General features: G+C 36.5%; 2 protein-coding genes across 3 annotated transcripts; one reads left to right on the forward strand and one right to left on the reverse strand.

Annotated features, from left to right (window-relative positions):
* Nucleotides 1-4,284: 4,284 nt before the first annotated feature.
* LOC133806711 (uncharacterized) lies at nucleotides 4,285-15,809 on the reverse strand. Of its 2 annotated transcripts, none has more exons than XM_062244805.1 (14): nucleotides 15,624-15,809; nucleotides 15,396-15,532; nucleotides 15,150-15,289; nucleotides 14,664-14,809; nucleotides 14,397-14,476; nucleotides 13,502-13,759; nucleotides 13,206-13,316; nucleotides 7,119-7,241; nucleotides 6,348-6,469; nucleotides 6,200-6,269; nucleotides 5,673-5,765; nucleotides 5,157-5,284; nucleotides 4,815-4,956; nucleotides 4,285-4,584 (listed from the first exon to the last, which is right to left on the reverse strand). In XM_062244805.1, exons 1-14 carry the CDS (start codon nucleotides 15,751-15,753, stop codon nucleotides 4,450-4,452), a joined length of 1,815 nt encoding a protein of 604 aa, XP_062100789.1. In that variant the 5' UTR covers nucleotides 15,754-15,809; the 3' UTR covers nucleotides 4,285-4,449. The 2 variants fall into 2 exon arrangements, with proteins under 2 accessions (XP_062100789.1, XP_062100792.1); XM_062244808.1 differs by having other exon boundaries at nucleotides 4,786-4,956.
* Nucleotides 15,810-16,050: 241 nt separating this feature from the next.
* On the forward strand, nucleotides 16,051-18,452 carry LOC133806722 (pentatricopeptide repeat-containing protein At4g21065-like). Its single transcript, XM_062244817.1, has one exon. It carries the CDS (start codon nucleotides 16,131-16,133, stop codon nucleotides 17,952-17,954), a length of 1,824 nt encoding a protein of 607 aa, XP_062100801.1. The 5' UTR covers nucleotides 16,051-16,130; the 3' UTR covers nucleotides 17,955-18,452.
* Nucleotides 18,453-26,451: the final 7,999 nt, after the last annotated feature.

Genomic DNA, 26,451 nt, shown 5'->3' on the forward strand with positions numbered 1-26,451 from the left:
ACGAGTTACCAAATAAAAACATATAATTAATCCTAAGCACGTTTCTAAAAAAAAATTGCATGCTTAATATGTACTGTGTGGGTAATATATATGCAATGTTATAATGCATGATAAAGTATTAAACAATTTAATCATGTTTAAGCAAATAAATAAATAAATGTGGGTTGGGTGCTTGGGTATTTCTAGAAAATTACAACACTTGCAAAAAAATACACAAAAATAATTAACCTACCTAAGGCCTAATGAAGAGTAGCTCCTTTGATCTTGGACCTTCTCTTTTAGTCTTTGGGTCATTACCATTTTAATTATCCATTATGAATTAAATAACATTTTAATTATTTTAAACAAATTTAAAATAATCAAACTTCGGGTTTTAATACCCAACAAGATATTGAGGCACAATTGGAATTCGGACTCACCACTATTAATTCAAAATTTATAATTAAAATACTTGTAATTATATTAGGCTTAAAATGACCGAAATGGATAATTACACATCCATTAGGGTTTGCATGACACAAACCCTAATGGGTGTGTCAACGGTGGGTGGCGCCTAGCAGGTCGTGGGTGGCTGGCAAGGGCGCGGCAGGCGTGGGGCGCGTGAGAGACTGGACGCAGGGGCACATGGGCGCGAGGTGCAGGCGCGCACGACGCGGTGTGCAGGCTCGGACCACGGGGTTCGAGGTCGAAGCTCGGGCCGCAACAGAATTTTATCCATAATTTTAAAAAAATTACAAAATTTCTATGGCCCAAAATAGCTTATAATTTTTGTAAATCTAGAAAATTTAAGAAATTTTCCTAACCCAAAAACACTATGAAAACTAACCCTTAAGAACATAAACAATTCATACATAAACATCCATCCATTCATATATTACACATAATATAAAAAATGCATATGATACCCACACGATAATTAACATATGCAGGGATTAAAGATGGCTATGGTACTAATTGTTAGGAATAGTTCCTAGTGCGCAATGAAAATTGCGGTAATTATAGTATTGTATACAAGAAAAAAATTCATATAAACAACTTTATATGAGGATCCTTTAATATGTAATATGTTAATCAATATAATATGTATATGTAAAAAATAATACGAAATGATTTACCTCTTGTAGCCTATCAAGAATCCTTGAATCTTTTTGTATATATTTCGATCTTCCTATCCTCGCTAGAGTACTCACACCTAGATCTTCCAAGACGTTCTCTGTACCTCAAGATGTGGGTGGGCACATAGAGAACAAGAATCAATATTTGTGAATCAAAAGTATTCTCAACACATGAGACTCTTGATTATAGGCTAAAGAGAAAGGTTTATCTTTTTGTGTGAAAAAATGATCAGTTTTTCTCTTCTGTGTAAAAAATGTTATACTCTATTTTCTATCATATAGAATATATAGAAATTATTATCATAATAATAAAATTGATCATCTTTAATAATAATAAAATGAATGATAATTAAAGACAAAGTCTTACATTCCATTTTAAAACCATTTTCAAAATATTTTATTAATTAATTAAATAAAATAAAAAAAATCAACAACTGATCACCATCAGTAGTGGCACACGCATAGGGCAGTCCAAGAAACCCTATGCGTGTAGCACTTTCCTGAAAAATGAGATTTGATTTTTCATGCATTCTTATTTTAATTAATTAATAATTATAGATTCAAATAAGGTATCATCTTTTTAACGAAAAGAGAACAACTTAAATTTCAAATTTCAAATTTCAAAATTTGAATTTCCATTATGATCTTATTATTAGTTAAATTAAATATAATAATCAAAACCAATTTTGACTATCCATATTTATCATTTCACACTTAAATAAAATAATTGATTAAAATCAATTTTTTTATTTCTACACAATTTTGAAAATTTCAAAAATGCAATAATAAATTGTGTAACTTCAATTATCACATAATTGCATATTATCCCGAAGTATATATATTCTCTCAAATAGTTCATTCATAGTTTGACCCTTGTATCAACTCTTACCTTGAATAGTGTTGATAGAGTCGCCCCGGGGACCTATAGACCAATAATTCCAAGCTCCATTAAATAAAAGATTATTAACCAAAACTCTTTGATTTAATAATCATACTTATCAATCTCATGATTACTCCACTATAAATATGAGACCGCACTCTTGAGAATTAAAGACATATATTTACTGAGTACTTTATTGTAAACATAAAGTGTCCATTGATATAATCATTCCATACAAATTAATCTTCTATTGATGATTCATAATTTAGTGGAAATAAAATTACTGTTTTACCCTTTTAATTATATCTTCATTCCTAGTGTACCATTTGACTTTACTAGTGAAGGTTAATTCATAATCTGATTATGAATTTGACGTCAATAACCTTTTTCAGTTTTAAAATCCAACCCAATAGGGAACCATCATTCAATCTATAAGAAGGTATAAATTCCATATCTATTAAGCTATGTCCCCAGCCATATATGCATCATTGAGTCCACAAAACAATAGTTCTTAGCATGATCATTCTAACAAATTGTAACGCATGAATCAAAGGATCAAATGACATATATAGGAGTTCATAGTTACTTCAGGATTAAGATCAATTTGTATATGATCATCAGTTGATGTGTTTTGTAATACTACGAAATGGTATTCAAATAAGTATTATTAAATCACATGTAGTCCAGTTCTACATACTCTAAGCATGCAAAGTACATCCACTAAAGTGTCCTACTACACTAGTAACCCGTATCTAGGTCACATGTATTCATAATACTAGTGGACCGTACTAGCAGTAATTAATCTAAATATTTCATAACTTTATTTTACTGCGAACTATTTAAGTTCATTATCTCAATCTCGATTCTCTCATACCAATATGAGATTGAGACCACATAGACGAACTTGGGAATTTTCTAATATTTACTTAATATTATTAACAATAATATAGTACATTAGCCACATATATACAATAATTCAATTCATTCATTTATTTCATTAAAACCATTGTCAACTACAATTGCTTTAAGGACACAATTCTCAACAAATGCAACATTACAAACCACATTTCCATCACTACTCTCAGATTCAGTATCACTCCATGTGGTCATCATACTCTCACTACATTGAATACCTTTCTTTTTGTTTGTGTCAAAAGGTTTTGAGAAAAGATTACATTTGGAAGGCTTAAAACCACTGTTTTGTTACAAATCTTCCTAATGTATTTTGTTGAAGTTTTTCAATAACAAGGTCATTTCATTATCATCCTCCTTTGAAATTTCATCAGCTTCTTTTGAGGCTTTCAAGGCAATTGTTTTCTCATTTTGAAGCATTTTTTTATTTTTAATTCAAAGATCCAAAGAGATTTTATCAACTCTTTGTTTTCAATGTGTTAAGATTCTTTACCTCCTCGAAGAAAGTAATCTTACCTTAAAACCTATCAATATAGATCTTCAATCTTTTTCATCCAAATATTTGATGAAAGCTCTTGTTCTTACCTTCCAGTAGGGGTAATTAGTTTCACTAAACAAGGGGGTCGAGCGATTGAACCACCTTCTACAAAGAAAGACATAGTACCAAACAAACGTAACAATAAAAATGAAAAAAAAAATACAAAATCTCACTAAGAATTTAGTAGCTTACCTTATACCAATGGAACATTTCCATTTTTATTAATATTACCAAGTAATTAGAGCAACTCCAAGGGAGCCCCCTAAGTAGCAAAAAATTTATTTTAGGGATACATTTTATTCATTCCACTCCAACTATACTTTTTATTTTAGTTAAGGTAGTTTTACAGTATTGTTAAAATAATTATAATGCGAAAATGTAGTTGTCCAATATATTAAAATAATTATAAAATAAAGTTACTTTTTATTATAATAATATACAAAAAAAAAAAATAGGATACTCTCCACATTTGGCTTGCTCTCTAGCCACTCTTAGATAGTAATTAAAGTAAAAAATTTCACCGGAGCCCCCTAAAATAGCTAAGGAGTCGCTTTTAGGAAGCCCATGAAGTTGCTCTTATGATGCAACTTGAGATATTAGTTTCTTCATTTCATGAATCAAGTTATCAAATTGTTACATAGAACTAAATACTAGAAATTTTAATGACACAAGATGTTTTTTTACATAGTTTGGAAAATACAATACACACAAAGCCATGCCCAGATATGAAATTTATTACTATGAAATCCACAATACAAAATACAATTGACTTATGCAAAAAGTAACCCCCCCCCCCCCCCCCCCCCCCCCCCTGCATATTAAAAGAATATGGAACTCCATTATTTGAAACCGAATATTAAAAGAATAAAATAATTGGACTCTTACTCCATAATAATAGCGATAAAAAAAAATAGTCCCACCAGTTGTTTATCCATTATTACATGACAGAGTTATATTTTTCAGTTATATTTCAGAGCAGAATTGGTACTCTCTTAATGTGGTGCTTAGAGTGACGGCTGAGAATGCAAGTAGCTTGCAAAATTAGTTTCAGATTGTTGGCATTGTCTCCGGAAATAAGGATGAAGGCTACCAACTCCCGCCAAATATAAAGGCGTCTGCATTTCAATCAAACGAGATACCTGCGTAGACAGCCGCTTGTCAAATAGAACAGATGACTTGCAGTAGATATAATGTAAGATATTAAGGTGGGATGGCGGACAATTGATTAAGATGCAAGTCCTTATAAAGTATCTTCGAAACAGTTATTATGTTTTTTTTTTTTTTTTTTTTGACACACGAAACAGTTATTATGTTACTGTATAGATAGTTTAAATAATTACTCTGGATTTCTGATTCTAATGCCACTTACTGCTCTACGGAAAGCAAACATCTCTTCTTCACCAGATAACATGGTTACAATACTGGTTGAGGTACCACCTGAACCCACATTCCCTTCTTCTAAAACATTTCGACGAAGCTTTGTGCCTTCCATCTCTGTTTCAAATTGGAAACTAGAAAAAACAAAAAGAAGAAAGGTATATTTATCCATACTTTACATGCTTACACAAGAGTTTGAAACACAGGAATTATTCTAGAAAAAGAAAATGAGAGAAGAACAAGAACAAGACTTCATAATAACAATAGCAATAATAAAAATAAGAACAAGACTAAAAGGAAGTGCTTAACTAAATATGACACGGATAATACTTGCCTCTCCAAATCAAAAAGTGTACCCTCTTCAGTTCCTTGAAATAACTCATCAATTGAAGCCGCCGCAGAACAAACAAGGCGGCAGTGATGATTGTACAACTCGTCAATTAATGTAATAAACCTCCGTGCCTGAAGTATAGGCAAATATTTGCCAAAATAAATGTAAAGCACTGTGTAAGACATAGTTGACTTTTATACTCATATTAGATATTGGGCATATCAATAGCAAATATACACATACTATTAAGTTTGTACGTATACAAAGGAATGAAACTAAAAATTCAAATTTTCATATCATACATTTCACTGTCTCAATGGGGATATTTAGTCCTCTCTTTTCCTCTCCTCATATCCAGGTGTCATTGAAGACAGTTTATCATTATTATTTTTGGCCCATTGAATTATACTGGCTTATGTGGAGGATTTGCATCATGCAGTGAGCATGAAAACACCTAGCAACTAATTCAACATACATCAACTGCCCTTGATATTATTCACCGAAAGGCAACAATAGTACCTTGTCACGAATGCGCATACTCATTGCTGGAATATCAGATATAAAGACTGTGTGATGGTTTTCTGCTACCGCAATATAATCTGCTGCACCTACCTGAAGTCAATCAAGTAACAGAACGCACATTAACAGAAGAGCCAGCTTTCAATAACCATGCAGAATATCAGTAGAGACAAGGAAGTGATTTTAAACAGAGTAAAATATTTACTTTCAAACCAAAAACATATAAAAATACCCTTTTTGTGGCCTTTTGAGACTAATTTTTCTATTTAAACTTCAATTATGTGCTTACCTTCTTTTCTTTTTTCCCACTTTTCAAAAGATAAACAAGTTGAAGTCATATGTTATCAGCAAGTTTCATAAGGAAACAACAAAATCAGAATATCAGTGCCTTGGTTATAGATTTGCACAATAAAAAAATTTAAGTTTCAGGGACCTTCTTGGGATAGACAATTGATCACACCAAAGACATGATTGAACAAAAAGATACAAGATTCACTGCCTCGTTATATACAGGAAAAGAATAATACCGGCCGACCACATAGATACTCAAATGTAAATCTTGCGACCCCATTACAGCTTTCTGGAACCTCCAGCATTCTGATTAAAGAAACTAGTGTTAACAAAATGGATAGAAGAGAATTAGCTAAAATTGATAATATTAAATTCTTAATGCACCTTCCAAACATTACTGGAATAGTAACAGAGACAATCTGGCCTCCTACATTGTCTGTGTTCTCATGCCACATCTTCTCAAAATTCTTCACAGCCATGCTATCCAGAGGCCAAAAGTAGTGAGCCTGAACGTACAAGTAAAATTCAAACCATAATTAGAATCCCGCATTTCAAATATAAATATAATTATCAATTAACTTGATTCATAACTGAATAATTGATGCACAATTGATGCATTATTTTAAATATTTGGGGAAATACCATGAACGGCAGCCATGGCTGATAAAACTGAGCTAGAAGATTTATTCAAACCCTAGCCTCATATCAAAGACTAGTTCAGTAACAATACAGTGGTTGATTCGAGTTAACCAAACTCCATCCAAAACTAACTGCAGACTCTGGTTACACTCATTTGACACTTCACTAACAGCCTAACAACCAAAACCAACTAACTAACAATATTACAACAGCCAACACCCCTTCAATAACTAACAATTGTTAGTTATTATTTCTTCTACGTCTCACATAAGTGAATCTTATGGGAGGCCTATCAATGACACATAGGACTGATCCGGCAAATGATCATAAACCATTGAAAGGGCAATCACAAATAACTAAACTTCACACTACAATTTAAAATATACTTTTTCACAGAATAGAAATAAAATTAGAACAAAAAATTAGTGATTGGGATCTCTGAACATGACCATGATAGCATTTAGTAATAATCATACTTTTATATTGAGACAATAAATGGAACGGCATAACCCTCACCTGGTCTATAGATCTTCCAGCTATTAAACGGCGATAATCAATATCACTTCCAATGAGAGCAATCTCACAGTGCCCATACAATTTGGCAAGAAAGTTAAGGAAAATCTCCCGCTGCATACCATCCTGCATGAATGCTTTTTCATAGCAATATTAAACTTCATAGTGAAAACATTCTGTGAATGTCCTAGAAAGCACCGTTACTATCAATACTATAAATCAATCATCAGTAAATTTTAATATAACTAAATAAACTGCTTGCAGACAATCATTGATCAATTTATTTATTTACTTTTTTGTTGGAAAAAATCAAACTATTTTAGGAAGTTTCTGTTTTTAGTATATTTGCTGTAAAGTGTAGAATATTCTAGCAATTGTCTATGATAGGAAAATAGTTATTATACATATTTCTTTGTATTAATTATAGGGTTTCTTTCTTTCACAATTAGGGTAACCTAGCCTTGTATAAATATATGTTAAATGTGAAGAAATAAAATATCAGAAAATTACCCAATTTACTTGCTATTAGAGCCAACCCTCTCTCCCCTTCCCTTCACAATGTCTGAAATCTGCATTGAATCTGACACCAACCCAGCCAATGCCATTGTCACTCCTAACACTACCGAAAACCCTAAACTCACCTCTGAATCTCACCTTGTTCAAATTAGCACCATTAGACTTAATGGTGATAATTTTTTGAGATGGTCTCAATCGATTCGAATGTATATCAGAGGACGTGGAAAGATGGGCTACTTGACTGGCGAGAAGGTGGCTCCTAAGGAGGATGATCCATCGTTTGCTACATGGGATGCAGAGAATTCTATGGTTATGACTTGGTTGGTCAATTCTATGGAGGAGGAGATTAGCTCGAATTACTTGTGTTACCCAACTGCCAAAGAACTATGGGACAATGTAACCGAGATGTACTCTGATTTAGGGAATCAATCTCAAATCTTTGAGTTGAATCTCAAACTCGGTGATGTAAAACAAGGTGAGGATAATGTTACTAAATACTTTACTTTGTTGAAAAGAATATGGAAAGATCTAGATTTGTTTGACACTTATGAGTGGAAATCTGCTGAGGATGGTCATCACCATAAGAAAACTGTTGAGGATAATAGGATATACAAGTTCTTGGCTGGTCTTAATGTTGAGTTTGATGAAGTAAGGGGGAGAATAATTGGTAGGCAACCTATGCCTTCCATTAGTGAAGTTTTTTTGGAGGTTAGACGAGAAGAGAGTAGAAGGAATGCTATGCTAGGAAAAAGGGTTGCTGGAACTACTGCTGAAGGATCGACCTTGGCATTGAGGAGGTTATAGTAGGACTGGTTCACAAAGATCTAATGAGAAGCCAAGGGTCTGGTGTGATTTTTGTAATAAGCCACGCCATACCCGTGAGACTTGCTGGAAGATTCATGGGAAACCAGCCAACTGGAAGAGCAAGACTGACAAGGCAGGACGTGGAACTCCTACAGCCAATGAGGCCGAGACAAGCCCCTTCACCAAAGAGCAGATGGAGCATCTTCAGGCGCTGCTAAAGTCTAACCCACAATCCTCTGGTATTTCTGTTGCTTCTGTGGCACATACAAGTACTGAAATTTATGCTCTCAACTGTTTTTTTACACCAGCCACTCCGTGGATCATCGATTCCGGAGCTTTTGACCATATGACCAATTCACTTAAATTATTTAAATCCCATCATCCATGTCCTGGTACTGAAAAAGTTAGGATTGCTAATGGTAGTTTCTCACCTGTTTCAAGAAAAGGCTTAGTTACATTATCTGAGGGAATAGATCTTAACTTTGTTCTCCATGTTTCTCAACTTCATTGTAATCTTTTAATAGTTAGCAAATTATCTAGAGATTCTAATTGTTCTGTCGTTTTCTATGAATCTCATTGCATTTTTCAGGACCTGAACTCGAAGGACTTATTAGTTCTTTTTCTATTTATGATCAAATAATGATTTGGCACAATAGATTAGGCCATCCTAGTTTCTCTTATTTAAAACATTTGTTTCCTGGATTATTCAAAAAATTGAATCATTTATCTTTTCATTGTGATAGTTGTTTATTGGCCAAGAGCCACCATAACTCTTATATTCCCAAATTTTATCGTCCTTCACAACCATTTTATCTTTTGTCATAGTGATGTTTAGGGACCTTCCAAGGTTACCAAGGTTTTAAAAGGCGAAATCGCGAGGCGAGGCGTTTTCTCTTAGTACCGCGAGGCGTAAGCCTCGAGGCGCAACGAGGCGTACGCCTCAACTATAAGAACAAATAAAATTTTAAAAATATAATAAAATTCATAAAATATCCTAAAATTCATGAAATTTTATAAAATTCATAGAATTCATAACAAAGAACACATTAGTCCATATCAAAGTCATACTAATCGGTAGATGTTGCTGTGAGATGATGGTGGAGAAGAAAAGTGTGAGGGAGAGAGCATAAAATGAGTGAGGAGAGAGCTTCTTGCGTGAAAAGGAGAGAAATGAAGAGTGTGAGGGAGAGCTGAGATGAGATGATGGAGAGATGCTGTTGTGAGATGATGGAGAGAGGGGAGATGCTGCTGTGAGATGATGGTAGAGAAGAAAAGAGGGATTGCCGTGAGAAGGTTAGGAAGAAATTAGGGTTTTTTTTAACTTAAAATCTGATAAAATAAGCCCAAACTTTAAGCCCATTTAGTTAAAAGAAAAGCCCAAAACACTATTTTAAGAAAGCCCCACGTGTGAGGCAATATAACAGCCAAAAAGTGCAGAAACATGAGGCATACGCCTCAGTCCGCCTCAGCCCGCCTCGCCTCAAAATCGTCCGCCTCACTCATGTGAGGCGTGCGCCTCACTGCCACTCCATGAGGCGGCGCCTCAGAGGCGTTTTTTTACCGCCTCGCCTCCAGGCGCGCCTCGAGGCGTACGCCTCAACCGTTTTTTAAAACCATGAAGGTTACCACTATTTCCGGTAAAAAAATGGTTTGTTACTTTTATTGACGACTATACTCGTCTTTGTTGGGTTTATTTACTGAAAGAAAAATCTAAAGTAGCACAAATTTTTCAAGATTTTTACTCTATGATTGAAACCCAATTTCAAACCAAAATGAGTATTCTAAGATCTGATAATGGGACTAAATGTTTTAATAAAATCTTAGGTAGTTTTGTAACAAAAAAGGGATTTTACATCAATCCACTTGTCCCGATACCCCTGAACAAAATGGCTTGATTGAACGTAAAAATAAACATTTGCTAGAAGAAGCTAGGGCTATGATGTTTCATATGAACATTCCTAAATATCTACTCGTCTTTTGCAGTACATTACTCCCTTAGAATGCTTGAAAACAAATTTTCCAGGTTCAAGAATTTATTCAAACTTACCTCTGAAAATTTTTGGTTGCACCGCTTATGTGCACATCCCTAAAATATCTAGGTCTAAGCTTGAACCTAGAGCCGAAAGGTGTGTCTTCCTAGGATATCCTCCTAATAAACAGGGTTATAAATGTGTTACCAAATGGTTTTATACATCTATGGATGTTACTTTCTTAGAAAATACTCGGTATTTTACCAAAAATTCAATTCAGGGGAGAAATCAGTGGAATCAAATTTTTGGGAAATTGACCATTTACCCAATGTTATTCTTGATATTCCTATTCCTTCTAAAGAAACTCAACCTACTACTGAGTGTGAATTTGAAATTGGTCTGTCAAAAAAAGAAATACTACGATTAATTAAAAATCATACAAATATTAAGCATGTGGTTTATTCTAGAAAAAATGCTACTGAAAGAAGTAAAGACCACCAATTCATTCAAGCACATGTTCCAACTGAAGCCCTGAGCGATGCTCCTCCAACAATACCAGGTAATTCTCCTACCTTGTCTCCAAATTTGTCTGAACCAAATCTGTCGTTACTAGTTAATTCCAACACTGAAGAATCTTGACCTAAACCTGTTGTTGTCGGATAGAGAAATAGAAGTATTAATGATTTGATCTTTTGGGTTTCCTTGGGTATAGGGATTGTTTCCTATTCTGTATTTAATGCAGTGATACTTTATAGCCTATATATAGTTCTAGCCCTAAGTTGTATAATATGTATCAGAAATAAAATATAAAAAAGAGTAGTTATTTCTCACCATTTCCTTACCTGTCTTAGAAACAGCCCCTGAATCAAATCTTAACCTTCCAATTGCCCTAAGAAAATGAATTCGGACCTGCACCAAATACCCTATAGCCAAATACATTTCTTACAACCATCTGTCCAAAAATTATAGAACATTTACCACTAATATTTCTGATCTTGTTGTGCCTAGAAATATACAGGAAGCATTGGTGGATTCGAGTTGGAAGTTAGCAGTGTTTGAAGAGATAAATGCCTTGAAGAAGAATGATACTTGAGAGATTGTAGAGTTACCAAAAGAAAAAAAGGATGTAGGATGTAAATGGGTCTTTACAATAACGAGCAAAGCTGGTGGAAGTGTTGAAATATATAAAGCTAGGCTGGTTACAAAAGTTTTTACTCAAACCTATGGGATTGGCTACCAAGAGACATTTGCACCTGTAGCAAAAATAAATTCCATCAGAGTGCTACTATCTCTTGCTGTTAATTCAGGGTGGCCTTTATACTAGCTAGATGTGAAAAATGTCTTCCTTAATAGAGACCTAGAAGAGGAAGTATTCATGAGTCCTCCACCCGGATTTGAGAATAGTTTTGGAGTTGGGAAAGTGTGTAAACTAAAGAAGTCCTTATATGGACTCAAGCAGTCTCCTAGAGCGTGGCTTGAGCACTTTGGTAGGGTGATAAAACGCCATGGATACACTTAAGGTCGAGCTGATCACATGATGTTCTATAAACACTTAGAAGAAGTTAAAGTAGCCATTTTAATTGTGTATGTGGATGATATTGTGTTAACTGAGAGTGATCATGGTGAGCTAGAAAAGTTAAAAAGAAGACTTGCTGAAGAATTTGAGATAAAAGACTTGGGCACACTGAAGTACTTCCTCGGAATGGAGTTTGCTAGGTCCAAGGAAGGTGTTTTCGTAAGTCAACGTAAGTATGTTCTTGATTTACTCAAGGAGACAGGGATGTAAGCCTGTTGAAACTCTAGTAGAACCAAATGTGAAGTTGCAACCCGCGCCATTGGCAGAAGTAACGGACTAGGAGTGTTATCAGAGATTAGTTGGGAGACTGATCTATTTATCTCACACATGACCAGGCATAACATTCGCAGTGAGTATGGTGAGCCAGTTTATGCACTCACCTGGACCACTTCATTTCGAGGCAATCTACAGAATTCTAAGGTACCTAAAAGGAACACCTGGGAAAGGCCTTATGTTTAGACCTCGAGGACATCTACAAGTTGAAGCTTATACAGATGCAGATTGGGCTGGAAGTGTAGTTGACAAAAGGTCTACCTACTATTGCACATTCAGTGGAGGCAACTTAGTTACATGGCGAAGTAAAAAGCAGAATGTGGTAGCTAGAAGCAGTGCCGAAGCAAAGTTTAGAACTGTAGCATATGGTATGTGTGAGATTCTGTGGATAAGAAGATTGTTAGGAGAATTGAAGATATCACCATCATCACCTATGAGGTTGTATTGTGATAATAAGGTTGCTATTTCGATTGCTCATAATCCAGTTCTTCATGATCGCACAAAACATGTGGAAGTGGATAAACACTTCATTAAGGAAAAGGTGGAAGATGGATCAGTTTGTATGACTTATATCCCTACCGGAGAACAAGTGGTTGATATCTTCACAAAATGATTGTTCAAGAAACAATTTGATTTGTTGAGTAGCAAGCTGGCTATGAAGAATATCTACAAGCCAGCTTGAGGGGGAGTGTTGGAAAAAATCAAACTATTTTAGGAAGTTTCTGTTAGGGTTTCTTTCTTTCACAATTAGGGTAACCTAGCCTTGTATAAATATATGTTAAATGTGAAGAAATAAAATATCAGAAAATTACCCAATTTCTGACTTTGAAATTACAAGCAAATAATTATTAGCCAAGTGCTGTCCTGCTTACGAATTCAAAAACTTAACTTGGTAACTTACAAATGAAAATTTTATTTTTATATCCGATGCAAAATATTTAAAGTACTGACCTGATTTAAGTCCTTTGGGGCACGATTACTGGTGGCCACAAGAACAGTTCCCGTACTTAGCAATCTGCCTAAAATCCCAGACAATGCCACAATAGCAAATACATCAACAGTCTGAAAGAGAAAGCATAAAAACTAAAGTAAAAAATGTGAATGCTGTAAACTAGGATTGTAGAATCATGTCAATATGAAGAAAAATACAGGTAAAAAACTTGGAACCAACGCTGAAACTTAATTTTGAAACTTCACCTAATAAAGCTGCAGCTATGCTAGCTTATACAGGAAACATTTAACCTCACCTGTATTTCATCAAAGCAGAGAATGCTAGCTCCTTTACAATCAACCTGCCGACTAATGAAAAGCTTATCTGCTACATCTGGAAGAATGTTTTTCACCTGAACCTCCTGTTTGTATCTTTCTTCTGCAGCCAACCACTCCTTAACTTTTGAATCAAAGGGAAGGTTTATAATCCAATTAGAAACATTCGACTGTAATGAATTTCCCTCCACTTGGTTCTTCCATATCTTATGCATCTGCTCATTAATTTTTAGCATAGCCTGCATATAAAGATGGTAAACACATAACTTGCTCTGTGTGTATTTTTTTTTTTCTTGAAACTTGGAAATGTTATTCATCTAGGAAAAGTTTAAACCGTACAGACAATGAATAGTTTCCTTAACCAACTTTCTGTATGGATACATGAGATTGATGAGGAACACAAGTGGACACCAAAAAAATGAATATTTATTATAAGTACTCCAAACATGAAATGTTACATTGATAGACCCCAACATAATTCATGTCCATGAGGCATAACAAGAAAGGATAGAGCAGAAAAAATGAGTCACAAAAAGAAGACAGACAAGTCAGCATAACTTTGTACATCTAACGAAGTCAACTTAGGGTGGGATGTTGGTCAGGCTGGGGTATTTTTGTGAGAGACTTTCTGTTAGCCACCTTGCTTTCCATGCAGGTGCTTATTTCTGTTTGTGTTGTATTTTTATATTTTGAGAAGAGGAGAAAAGGGATAAAAGGGATATGCATGAGAGAGATATCCAGCAGCGAGCATCTTTGCTCAAGTTGCATCTTTCGAATATCTTGCCACTGTACTTAGATAATTGTAGAGTATATGGCTCTGATCAATACAAACTGAGTTTTGTTTACCACTTGTTTCTATCACACATCATAGCTCACCTCATTAAAATGATATCTTCTTCTATGTTTAACAATTCCTTGTGTGGCAGTATAAAACATATCCATAAGCATGGTCTTTCCTGGCACACCAATAAGTTTCTTTAGTTAGTGACTACATGAGTAGCTTCAATGAATATGATGAGCTAAAAGAGTGTCCCTAATGCAGTCCAGTGTGATTTGAACATTCAAAAGTTGATATGTGCAAAAGTATATAATTAATGAGAGATTAAACATGGATTCTGAAAGAATTTTTCACTAAGAAAATACCACTTCCAACATTGCCCCATATATATAGTCCTTTTGGGGCTGGAGGAGCAGTTGGACGAGAGCCAACAAGTGAATCCAACTTCCTCTCTCGATTCAGGTATGAAACCCATTTGCCCACTCCTGGTTCTACATTTTCAGGTTTTCTCCTGAGTCAAGCAAAACTCCATTGATTAAATTGAAAAGGAGAACAACATTTTATGCATAACACTGAGCGAGAGACCTACTGAGATTGGGGCATAACCATCACATATCAGACACTCGTATAAAATTTAAGCAACAAAACTTGTATTTCTAGCTTTAACAGAACACAAGGCATAAAAACTATAACTAGTATCACTATTGAACCATAACATAATAAAATAAAGAAATTACGTTGACGAATGCTAACTTTTTGATATCACGACAGATCTTGATCGTGTCAACTTATTTAGTGAATGCGGCCTATTTCATATAAACAATTGGCAAGAATTGGTATATTATTATTACCTAAACATCCATCTCCCAAAGAGTCTACTTTGGTGCCTGGTTACTGATGTCCATGAGTCCTGCTGCTTAAGCTCAGCTTCCTTCATTAAAATCCTGCGCCGCTCATTCTCCCTGTTGTCCTCCCACTTTGCTAGTTTCTCCTGAAAATGCAAAAAAAAAAAAAAAAAAAAAAAAAAAAACATATCTAAGAGACAAAAGAAATGAGGCTTTATGCATTGTTGTAACATAGGAAAGGTAGAATTATACATGATATTCCTCCATTTCTCTTTCATACTGCTCCAATCTCCCAAGTAAATTCTCCAATTCCAAAGCAACTCTTTCCTGATTCGGATCATGTTGCAGCTTCCCTTGTTCAACCAGACTCCTATATTGCGAAAGCGGCCCTGGTCGAGAAAATCCATAACATAATCTCAGAGAGAGAATTTAAATAATTTTCCTGTGTGTATATATACAAATAGATTAAGAGATAAGAACCTGAATTTGATTGAGAAAGATGGAGTGGTTGACAATAACAGCGAAGCGCAATGAAGCGAGAATAGTTAGATGTTGGGCTTCGAACAAGCCCTAGAGATCGAAACCCTGAGATTGAAAAAGCTCTTCTCATTGTTTCTCTACGTAAGCTTAGTCACGTTGTTGGAGCTTTCAGGTTTCAATGTCACTGAAAAAGAAGCTACAGAAATCAGAAAGTCTTTTATACATATTCTGAGGTTGAAGACAAATGACGTGGCTCTGGTTTGACCATCCACGTGGCAAAAGTGAATGGTATTTTGTTTGTGTTGGTAGTTTTAAACGCCAGTTAATTAGCTCCACGTTTTTCCTTTTTTGTTTTTCTAAAATAGAAAATAAAATATATATATTTATATATAGAATAATAGTTCTCCAAGGAAAAAGTAGAGACGGACTATTAAGCTCAATAACCTGAAATCGTTAGAAACTTCTGATGATTTCACAGACTTCTCTGTGAAATTATTTTCCAGCCTAATGCAATTCCAGAAAGTTAAAATTAGAGTCGTCCGTACAGTTACCGAGTCAATCGTCGGTGCCGACGCCGGCAGCAAGAGATCGGCGGAACAGACTTGCTTATCGCTGATTGAAGCCTGTGACACTCTCCCCAGATTTGCTCAACTCCACGCTCGAATACTCAAGTTGGGTTTGCGAAACAACCCACTGGTTCTCACCAAGTTCGCCGCCGTGTCATCGGAACTCGGTGCAATTGACTATGCTTCCTACTTCGTGTTCTCCACGGATGCCGATTCCAATCTCTACGACGCTTTCCTTTTCAATACTTTCATTAGAGCTTATGCTCATACCAGCAATCTAAAGGAGAAAGCTTTGTTAGTTTACAATGCTATGCTTGGGTATGGAATTTTGCCTAATAAATTTACGTACCCTTTTGTTCTCAAGGCGTGTGCTGGTCTTGGGAACTTGGGTTTAGGAAAAATGGTTCATGGGTCAGCGGTAAAGTTTGGATTTGACGATGACGTTCATGTTCGAAATACCATGATTCACATGTATTGCTGTTGTGGCAGTGCTATTGAGGATGCTCGGAATCTGTTTGATGAAATGCGGAAGTGGGATTCTGTTTCCTGGAGTGCCATGATTGGAGGGTATGTGCGTCTGGGATTATCTACGGATGCGATTGAGGTGTTTAGGAAAATGCAGATTGCTGGTGTCCGACCGGATGAGATTACTATGGTATCGGTTCTTTCGGCATGTACGGATTTGGGAGCGCTTGAGCTTGGGAAGTGGGTGGAGTCTTACGTTGACAAAGAAGAGATTCAGAGAAGCGTGGAGCTTTGTAATGCACTCATTGATATGTTTGCCAAGTGTGGTGATGTTGATAAAGCTTTGAAATTATTTAGAAGGATGAGGGAAAGAACAATAGTTTCTTGGACGTCTGTAATTGTTGGTTTGGCAATGCATGGCCGTGGTTTAGAGGCAGTTTCTTTGTTTGAGGAAATGATAGAAAGTGGGATGACTCCGGATAACGTTGCCTTTATTGGGTTGCTTTCTGCTTGTAGTCATTCTGGTTTAGTTGATAAAGGAAGAGGTTATTTCAGTTTAATGACAGAAGAATATGATATTGCTCCAAAGATAGAACACTATGGATGCATGGTGGATATGCTATGCAGGGCTGGACTTGTCAAGGAAGCAGTGGAGTTCATTAAGAAAATGCCCTTTGAGCCGAATTCAATAATCTTGCGAACTCTGGTAAACGCATGCCGTGCTCATGGTGAGCTCAAGCTGGGAGAGAGCATCAGCAGAAGCTTAATTTCAAATGAACCTATGCACGAGTCTAACTACGTACTACTTTCCAACATTTATGCAAAAATGTCTCACTGGGAGAAGAAAACCAAGGTCAGAGAGATGATGGACAAAAAAGGGATGAAAAAGATCCCTGGGAGCACCATGATTGAGCTAGACAGCGAAATTTATGAGTTTGTGGCTGGCGATAAATCACATAAGCAATACAAAGAAATTTATGAGATGGTGGAGGAGATGAGGAGGGAGATGAAGAGAGCTGGTTATGTTCCTAGTACATCAGAGGTACTGCTAGATATTGATGAAGAAGACAAGGAAGATGCTTTGAACAGACACAGTGAAAAGCTGGCTATCGCTTTTGCTCTCCTGAATACACCACCAGGAACTCCTATTCGGATAGTGAAGAACTTGAGAGTTTGTAGTGATTGCCATTCTGCTACTAAGTTCATCTCTAAGATTTATCATCGAGAAATTGTGGTGAGGGACAGAAACCGCTTTCACCATTTCAAAGATGGTCTCTGTTCGTGTAAAGACTTCTGGTGACAAGATATTTTAGTTTCTGAGATAGATGATGAGTCTATAATAATTTAGATGACCAGTCTCTAAAACTTGTAAAGGTCTCAAAACTGTATTCTACAGGTGGCCTTTAAATATAATTTGTCCCCGATATTCACCTCCAATTGAAAACCTCAAGCTGCTGAACGATGGCTGATTAGAATAAACTGAACGTACTAACTATTGAGGAGAATATCTCAACGGTCAATTTGTTCTGGGTCTTTGGTCACCCCAAAGAAATAGTTTCGGTTCTCTCCCTCCTAATTGTTGAACTACCCCCAGAAAGATTGACTAGTGATAACCAACAGCTAGTTAGTTAGAAAATTAGTTGGTTTAGGCTCCAATTTTGTTATTTTAGTTTTCTGCTTTGTAACTGTAATAACAGATTGCTTCACACTTGTATGAGCCTTGATGTATATAAATACAACTTTCTACCTCACAATGCTCTGTAATTAGCAAGCATTGTTCTGAGGCTTTGTTCTTCAATTCTTTTCTTCTTGTTTTCTTGATTTCTTTGTGAAATCTTACATGGTATCCGAGCCACTCTAACTCACGTCCATGGCTCTTCCGGCAACAACTCGTCTCCAGTTGGGGTCACTGATCCTCGGCCTCAGACACAACCTGTTCCACCGCAAGCCTCTGCGTTTCCACAATGGAATCCTTTTTCCAATTCTTTGTCTTCCTCTCTCACGATCAAGCTCGATCGAGCTAATTTTCTGGCCTGGAAATCTCAAGTCGTTCCCACCGTAATTGGTCACGATCTTGATGAGATTCTGTTCAGTGATCTCAGTCCTCCACCCAAGCTCGTCAATGGTGAGAACAATCCTGCTTTCCTCCAATGGCGACGTAAGGATCAACTCCTTCTGTCCTGGCTTCGATCATCGATGTCCGAAGGTGTTCTTGGCACTGTCTCTAGCTACAATTCATCTTATGCTGTGTGGAAAGCACTCGAACAGAAATTCTCCAGTCAGTCCAAAGCGAGATTACTTCAACTCAAGGGTCAACTTTCCAACATTCATAAAGGTAATCTCAGCATCTCAGACTAGGGGTGAGCACGGTGTGGTTTGGGCGGTTTGAATACTTTTTAATACACCACGCCACAAGTGCGGTTTAGTAACTAGAACACACCATGCGGTGTGATTTGGTTGCACCAAACCGACCAAACCAAACCATTTTATGCGATGTGGTTTGGGCGGTTTTCCACAGTTTGTGTTAAAAAATATGTCATAACAAAATTTAAATTTAAAAAAAAAATACTAAATCCTTAGTTCATAACAAATCCTTAATAAGTTCTAAACAACATCACAAGTTATCAATTAAGTTCAGTGAAACACAAAAAAAATATACAAGTCTCCCATATTGAGTAACTATAAAAAATGGTATATATGTAAAGTTTATTTTTTTTAATATATTTGTAAGTATGCGGTGCGGTGCGGTGCAAACCAAAATTTCACACCGCCAAACCGCGCACCGCACCACACCGCGCGGTTTAGCTAAAATACAAACCATACCGAACCATTACACTTTTGACACCGTGGTTTGCGGTCTAGTATGGTGCGGTGCGGTCGGTCACCGCGGTTTGTCGGTTTAGATGCTCACCCCTATCTCAGACTATGTTGATAAGATCAAATCCATATGTGATTCTTTAGCTATTGCTGGTCACTCAATCACTGATCTTGATTTGATTCTTCATCTTCTCAATGGACTGGGACCGGAGTTTGATCCTGTGGTTTCTGGAATTACTTCTCGAAGTGATGTCTTAACTCTTGAAGAAGTTCAAGCCCTTCTCATGTCTCATGAAACGCGTCTTGAACGACACACTTCCATGATGGATCTCTCCACCAAAATGTCTGCAAATCGTACATTTGGTTCAAGAAATGGTCCTTATCGACCTCAAGTTCAAACTGGCAGAGGTTCCTTTTCGGAGAATTCATCAAGATTTCCCCCTCGCAGCTATGCTCGCTCATCTAACACCAATAGGCCCCTGTGTCAACTCTGTCTGAAATATGGGCACACTGCAACAACCTGTCATTACAGGTTTGATCGAAACTGGGTTACACCAAAACCAGCTTCCTCTCAACCCTAAGTAAATCTCACAGAACACCAGCGAGACTATGATCCTCAAACCCATGTCACACAATTCCTGCCTGATTTTGGAGATGATGTCGGGTGGTATGTCGACACTGGAGCCACAAATCATGTAGCTTTTGCAATGGAAAATCTTGACTCAGCCACTCCTTACACTGGCCAAGAATCTGTTGCAGTTGGAGATGGTAAGAAATTAATCATCTCTCATGTTGGTAAAGCAACTCTTTCTCCCAATTCAATTAATCCTTTACAATTGAATTCTGTGTTGTATGTCCCTTCTATTACTAAAAATTTAGTCAGTGTCTCCAAATTAACCAAAGATAATGATGTTTTCCTAGAATTTCATAAATCTTGCTGTTTTGTCAAGGACAAACAATCGGGTGTTGTCCTGCTCAAAGGGAAGCTCAAGGATGACTTGTACCTGCTAGGAGATGATAGCTCCAACCTGTCTCACCACTCCTTAGAGTGTCATCTTGCCACATCCACCTTTGATCATTGTAATGAGTCAATTCAATGTAATAATAATTGTACTCAAACTGCTTCTGCAGTTTCTCCATGTAATCAAATTTCCTTCAATAAAGACAGTACTTCCACTCATGTTGGTTCTTTATCTCCTACTGTTCTTAACACTACTTTACATAATGATATAAATATGTGGCACTGCAAATTAGGTCATCCAGCACTTGCCACTCTAAGTTGAATTCTATCTCAATCCAACATCTCTCACTCCCTTAAACGCCTAAAATTCTGTAATGCTTGTCAGTTAGGTAAGAGTCACAAACTCCCATTTTCCTTGTCATCAAAAAGGGCATCTCAACCTCTTGAACTTATTCATCCTGATCTTTGGGGTCCATCACATGTGGTGTCCAAAGATAACTACAAGTATTACATCCTGTTTCTTGATGATTATAGCAGGTTTTCTTGGATTTTTCCATTAACTTTGAAATCTCAGGCCTTTGAAGTCTTTATCAGTTTCAAAAGTTTGGTTGAAAAGCAATTTAATCTGCCTATTAAAAGTGTGCAAGCAGATGGAGGGGGTGAATACAGACCATTTGAGAAGTTTTTAAAGGATCAAGGCATTAAATTTCAACTGTCATGTCCTCACACATATGAACAGAATGGAAGGGTTGAAAGGAAGCACAAACATGTGACAGAAACTGGTTTAACCTTGCTTGCTCACTCAGGTTTGGATATGAGCTATTGGTGGCATGCTTTTCAATGTGCTGTTTACTCCATTAACAGATTGCCCACTCCTGTTATTGGAAACATGAGTCCTTATGAGTGTCTGTTTCAACAACAACCCGATTATACTATCTTGAAGCCCTTTGGGTGTGCTTGCTTTCCCCACTTACGGCCTTATGCTCATCATAAGCTGGAGTTCAGATCTGAGGAATGCATCTTTTTGGGATACTCTTCAAACCACAAAGGATATTTCTGTGAAAATGGTGAAGGCAGACTCTTTATTGCCAGAAATGTAGTCTTTAATGAGACTTATTTTCCTGCCTCTTCCAAGTGCAGCACTCAACAGGTACCCCCTATTCATTCAACATCTTTTCCAACTGCTCAGTTTTTTACCACTGATGTTCGTACTGGTACTCATGATGTTGTGTCTTCTGCTATTGTATCTGAGTCTCAAACCTCCTCAACTCCACAAGCTGTTGTTTCCAACTCCGTATCTGCACAGGACTCATCTTCCTCAGATGCATCTAATGCCTCCCCTAATTCATCTCAATTACCTCACTCCACTAATAGCAGAACCTCTATTTCACCAGTACACGCAGCTGCAACTAATTCTGCAGCTTCTTCCACCTCTGCTATTCCTCATGCTGCAACACCACCAAGGACTCACACCATGACAACCAGGTCCCAGCATGGTATATACAAGCCTAAAGCTTATGTGTCGACCAAACACAAGCTGGTTGTGTCTCTTCTGCCTCGTGAACCAAAGTCCCTGAAAGCAGCTCTTAATGACCCTGCCTGGAATGCTGCAATGAACACTGAATTCACTGCTCTCAAAGCTAATGGAACTTGGACACTTGTACCATATGAGCCTCACATGCATCTGATAGATAACAAATGGGTTCATCGATTCAAACTCAAGTCAGATGGCAGCATTGATAGGCTCAAATCAAGATTGGTTGCCAAAGGTTATCTACAAGCACCTAGCATTGACTATGCAGAAACCTTCAGCCCTGTAGTTAAACCAGTAACAGTGAGAATGGTTCTCACTTTAGCCGTGACATTCAATTGGGAGGTTAGACAACTTGATGTGTCCAATGCCTTTGTTAATGGCAATCTTCAAGAGACTGTTTATATGACTCAACCAAAAGGGTTTGAAGATCCATCCAAACCCAATCATGTGTGTCATTTACATAAAGCCATCTATGGTCTTAAGCAAGCCCCTAGAGCTTGGAATGATAAGCTCAAAACAACTTTGGCTGCCTGGGGTTTTACAGCTTCAAGGGCAGATTCTTCATTGTTCATCTATGGTACTGCTCACAACTTAGTCATTCTACTTGTTTATGTAGATGACATCCTCATAACTGGTCCTAATACTCAGCTTATTACCAAACTTATTGCTGATTTGAACACCTACTTTCAACTAAAAGATCTTGGCCAGGTGCATTATTTTCTAGGTGTTGAGATTCATAGAGATTCAGATGGCATGTACTTATCTCAGAGCAAATACATAACTGATCTGTTGGTCAAAGTTCAGTTAGAAGGTGCCAAACCATGTTCCTGTCCTACTAGCACAGCTCACAAACTTTCTCTGTCTGAAGGTACTCCATTTGAAGACAAAACACTTTACAGAAGTACATTAGGGGCACTGCAGTATTTGACTCTCACAAGGCCCGATGTTGCCTTCATTATAAACAAGCTATCTCAGTTCATTCATGCTCCTACTAGTGTACATTGGGAAGATTGTAAAAGGCTGTTGAGATATTTGAAAGGCACACTGTCTGAAGGACTTTTGCTTCGACCAGTTTCTAGGCTATCTCTTTCGGCCTACTCAGATGCTGATTGGGCCAGTTGCCTTGATGACAGACGTTCAACAGGTGGGTATGCTGTATTTTTTGGACCAAATCTCATCTCTTAGTCAGCTAAAAAGCAGCAAGTAGTTTCTAGATCATCAACAGAATCAGAATTTCGTGCTCTGGCTAATATTGCAGCAGAACTCAAGTGGCTTCTCTCCCTCCTAACTGAACTTCAGATTACACTTGAAGACATTCCCATTATATGGGTTGATAATCAAGGTGTAGCTGCCTTAGCTGCTAACCCGGTTTTCCATGCCAGATGCAAGCATATTGAAATTGATCTTCACTTTGTGCGTGATCAGATTTTGCGACATGAAATCTCGGTTCGATATGTGCCCTCTGTTGATCAGATTGCGGATGTTCTTACTAAGTCTCTACCTAAGGACAGATTTCAATATCTTAAGAACAAACTCAAAGTTGTAAACACCCCTTTTCGTTTGAGGCGGGATGATAACCAACAGCTAGTTAGTTAGAAAATTAGTTGGTTTAGGCTCCAATCTTGTTATTTTAGTTTTCTGCTTTGTAACTGTAATAACAGATTGCTTCACACTTGTATGAGCCTTGATGTATATAAATACAACTTTCTACCTCACAATGCTCTGTAATTAGCAAGCATTGTTCTGAGGCTTTGTTCTTCAATTCTTTTCTTCTTGTTTTCTTGATTTCTTTGTGAAATCTTACAACTAGAAGAGGAGAATCAATGACCCCTTAGATTTGCAACATAATTATGAGCATAATAACCATTAATAACTCATCATCTATAATCTTAACTTTAGCCTCATTAGAACTTGAAACATACCAATCTAGTACATAGGAGAGATACCAACCTTCTAACCATGGAGATGATGATTGACTCTTGCTCCTCGAGAAAATCTGAAAAGAGAATAAAGAAAACAAGAAAATGGGGCAAGAACTGTCTATAAATCTGCCAAGAGAATAAAGAAAACAAGAAAACAGTGCAAGAAATGTCTATGGACACTACTCTTCTCCTTCTCTCTAAACACCCATATATCATTTTCTTACCACAATGAAAAGGGTATGTGCCCTTTTATGAGTCAAAATAGGCATATTGGGCCTAGATACTCAATGAGAGAATTAGGTGTATTGTCCCAATGGATGACCAAAGACGTTTTAGAGCGTGTCAATGGCCCCAAGCGTGTTAGTATGTTATGTACATCTCATTATAGCTTGATAGTAATATTATGCAATATTGATTATGTAGTCATTCTTATATACTAATAACGACACTACATGAGCAATACTTATTATGTCAGTCCATATAAAATATTCTTACATTCTCCCACTTGGACTACATAACTACACTGATAAGTGCTCACTGAACAATAATGTCTATACGCAAGAATCTCAAGAATCATAAATGTCTTAAAACTAATTATGCATCATATTGTATCGATAAGATACAAATGTAATACACAACGAGACATCAAAGATTCATAAAGCATGGAGATGACTACCATTATGGATCAACTCAAAACATAATATCGAGACTAAGCCATAGGCTGGCATCAACAAATGTGCATACACAATATCAAAGAGTGATCCAAAATATGCATGTATTCAACAACAAATAACAATCATTAACATGTCCATCATTAGACGAAAAGTAACTCTCACTGACAAAATACATCTCGAGTACCGAACAATTCAACTAAGAAATGTCTTCTTAGTACATACGTTTAGGTAAGTCTTGTCAGTGTAGCCATTGACATGTAATCTACAAGTGCGTGTCATAATGCTAATAGAGAACTCCACTAGTTTCTCATCACAATTGAACGTCATCAATACTATATGAGTAACAAGACTTCTCAAGTTCAGAGAGAGATATTATGTGACATTTATCACATACATTCAGTAAATTCATAACAGAGTCAGTGTTATATTATTTATAATATAATGTTTAGATTAAATAAATGTGACAAAGTGTGTCACTTATTGTAACATAATATATATATGAGAGTTACGCTTTTGGATAATGTGAATATCCAAATGTGTAACATATTTGAGGTTACAAAAATAGTTACAAATTTGTAACTCCCAAATATTACCCAATAATGTGGAGATTTGATGTTACACATTTTTTTATTTGAATTTGTCAAACTCATAAGTGATATGGCTGTTGGAGACATGATTTTAACCCTCATAATGTGCTTAGAGGTTACAAAGTCATGTGGAAAAAGTAAAAAACCGTTTGGAAAAATTGCACAAATGTGTGTGATGAAAATGGGCTGTGGCCGCGGCCTGTGGAACAAAGGCTCACGACCGCGGGTAGTGAGGCTGACAACCAAGGTTATTTTTCCATTTCCATTTTTAACGGTTCCAACAACTCATGCAACTCTTAAAACTCATTTTTAATTTCATAAACATCCAATTAAACATTGGTAACAACCATGGGGTTGGTAAAATTTCAAATTCAAAGGGTGTCTCAAAAATCTATAAATAGGAGCATATTGCTCACTAGCAAGATACACAAACCACTAGAGCACTTGACTAGAAAATTCACCATAGAGGCTTGTTTATTCCACCAACCACTAAAGCAACTTGACTAGAAAATTCACCATAGAGGCTTGTTTATTCCAGAAAATTATTTTAATTGTGAGAGTTCCCTTAGTGCTTGAGATATGGGAAATAAATTTTTGGACAAAGATTGTAAACCTTGTTCAAGTTGGTGATCCCAAAACTCTTCACTTTGGTTATGTGAGTGAGAATGTTTCTTTTGTTCTTGCTCTTCCTTTTCTTCTATTACTTTTTCATATCTTCTTTGTCTATTTACACATTTAGTTGTATATTTATGCTATAGAGTTGCTTTTCCATTTTCATATTTTGTTCTTCATCTTTTAGTTTATTTGTATCTATTGTCTAGAGTTGTATTCTCTATTATTTCCTTCATCTATATTTTTCTATATTTACTTGTACTTTTTGTTATAGAGTTGTAATCTTATTTAATCAATCAATCAATTTTTTTTTTGTATTATTTTGCTTAGAGTTGTAAGAGTAATACATCTTTCCATTGAAGCAGTTTAAATATCTCTAACATTCAAAAGTTTATCCCTTATTTGTTTCAATGGAATGTGAGACCATCAAGATCATGAAACAAGACCTAGTGAGGTTGGATAGGTTTTATGGATCCAATTTCACTTGGCGGCAATACAATGTGAGATTCCTCTTGACCACTCTCAAGATCACCTACATCCTAGAGTCCACCCTTGAACCTCTCTCGGCGCCATCCGACAAAGACACTCCCGAGGAGGTGGTGAAAAGATGGAAGAGAAAGGAAGACAATCTTCTTTGCAGGGGTCATATCCTCAACGCCCTATCCGATAGGCTCTATGACCTCTATACCG

Source organism: Humulus lupulus, chromosome 1, assembly GCF_963169125.1.
Source record: "Humulus lupulus chromosome 1, drHumLupu1.1, whole genome shotgun sequence".
NCBI classification, from domain to species: Eukaryota; Viridiplantae; Streptophyta; class Magnoliopsida; order Rosales; family Cannabaceae; genus Humulus; species Humulus lupulus.

What these genes read in the sequence shown, in the direction of transcription:
- LOC133806722 (XM_062244817.1), top strand. Translation starts at nt 16,131, where the DNA reads ATGCAATTCCAGAAAGTTAAAATTAGAGTCGTCCGTACAGTTACCGAG.
- LOC133806711 (XM_062244805.1), bottom strand. Translation starts at nt 15,753, where the DNA reads ATGAGAAGAGCTTTTTCAATCTCAGGGTTTCGATCTCTAGGGCTTGTT. An exon ending in GAGAAATGGAGGAATATCAT is followed by an intron (nt 15,290 to 15,395) that starts GTATAATTCTAC and finishes TTGCATTTTCAG; the next exon opens with GAGAAACTAGCAAAGTGGGA. An exon ending in GAAGATATCATTTTAATGAG is followed by an intron (nt 13,760 to 14,396) that starts GTGAGCTATGAT and finishes CTTTATATGCAG; the next exon opens with GCTATGCTAAAAATTAATGA.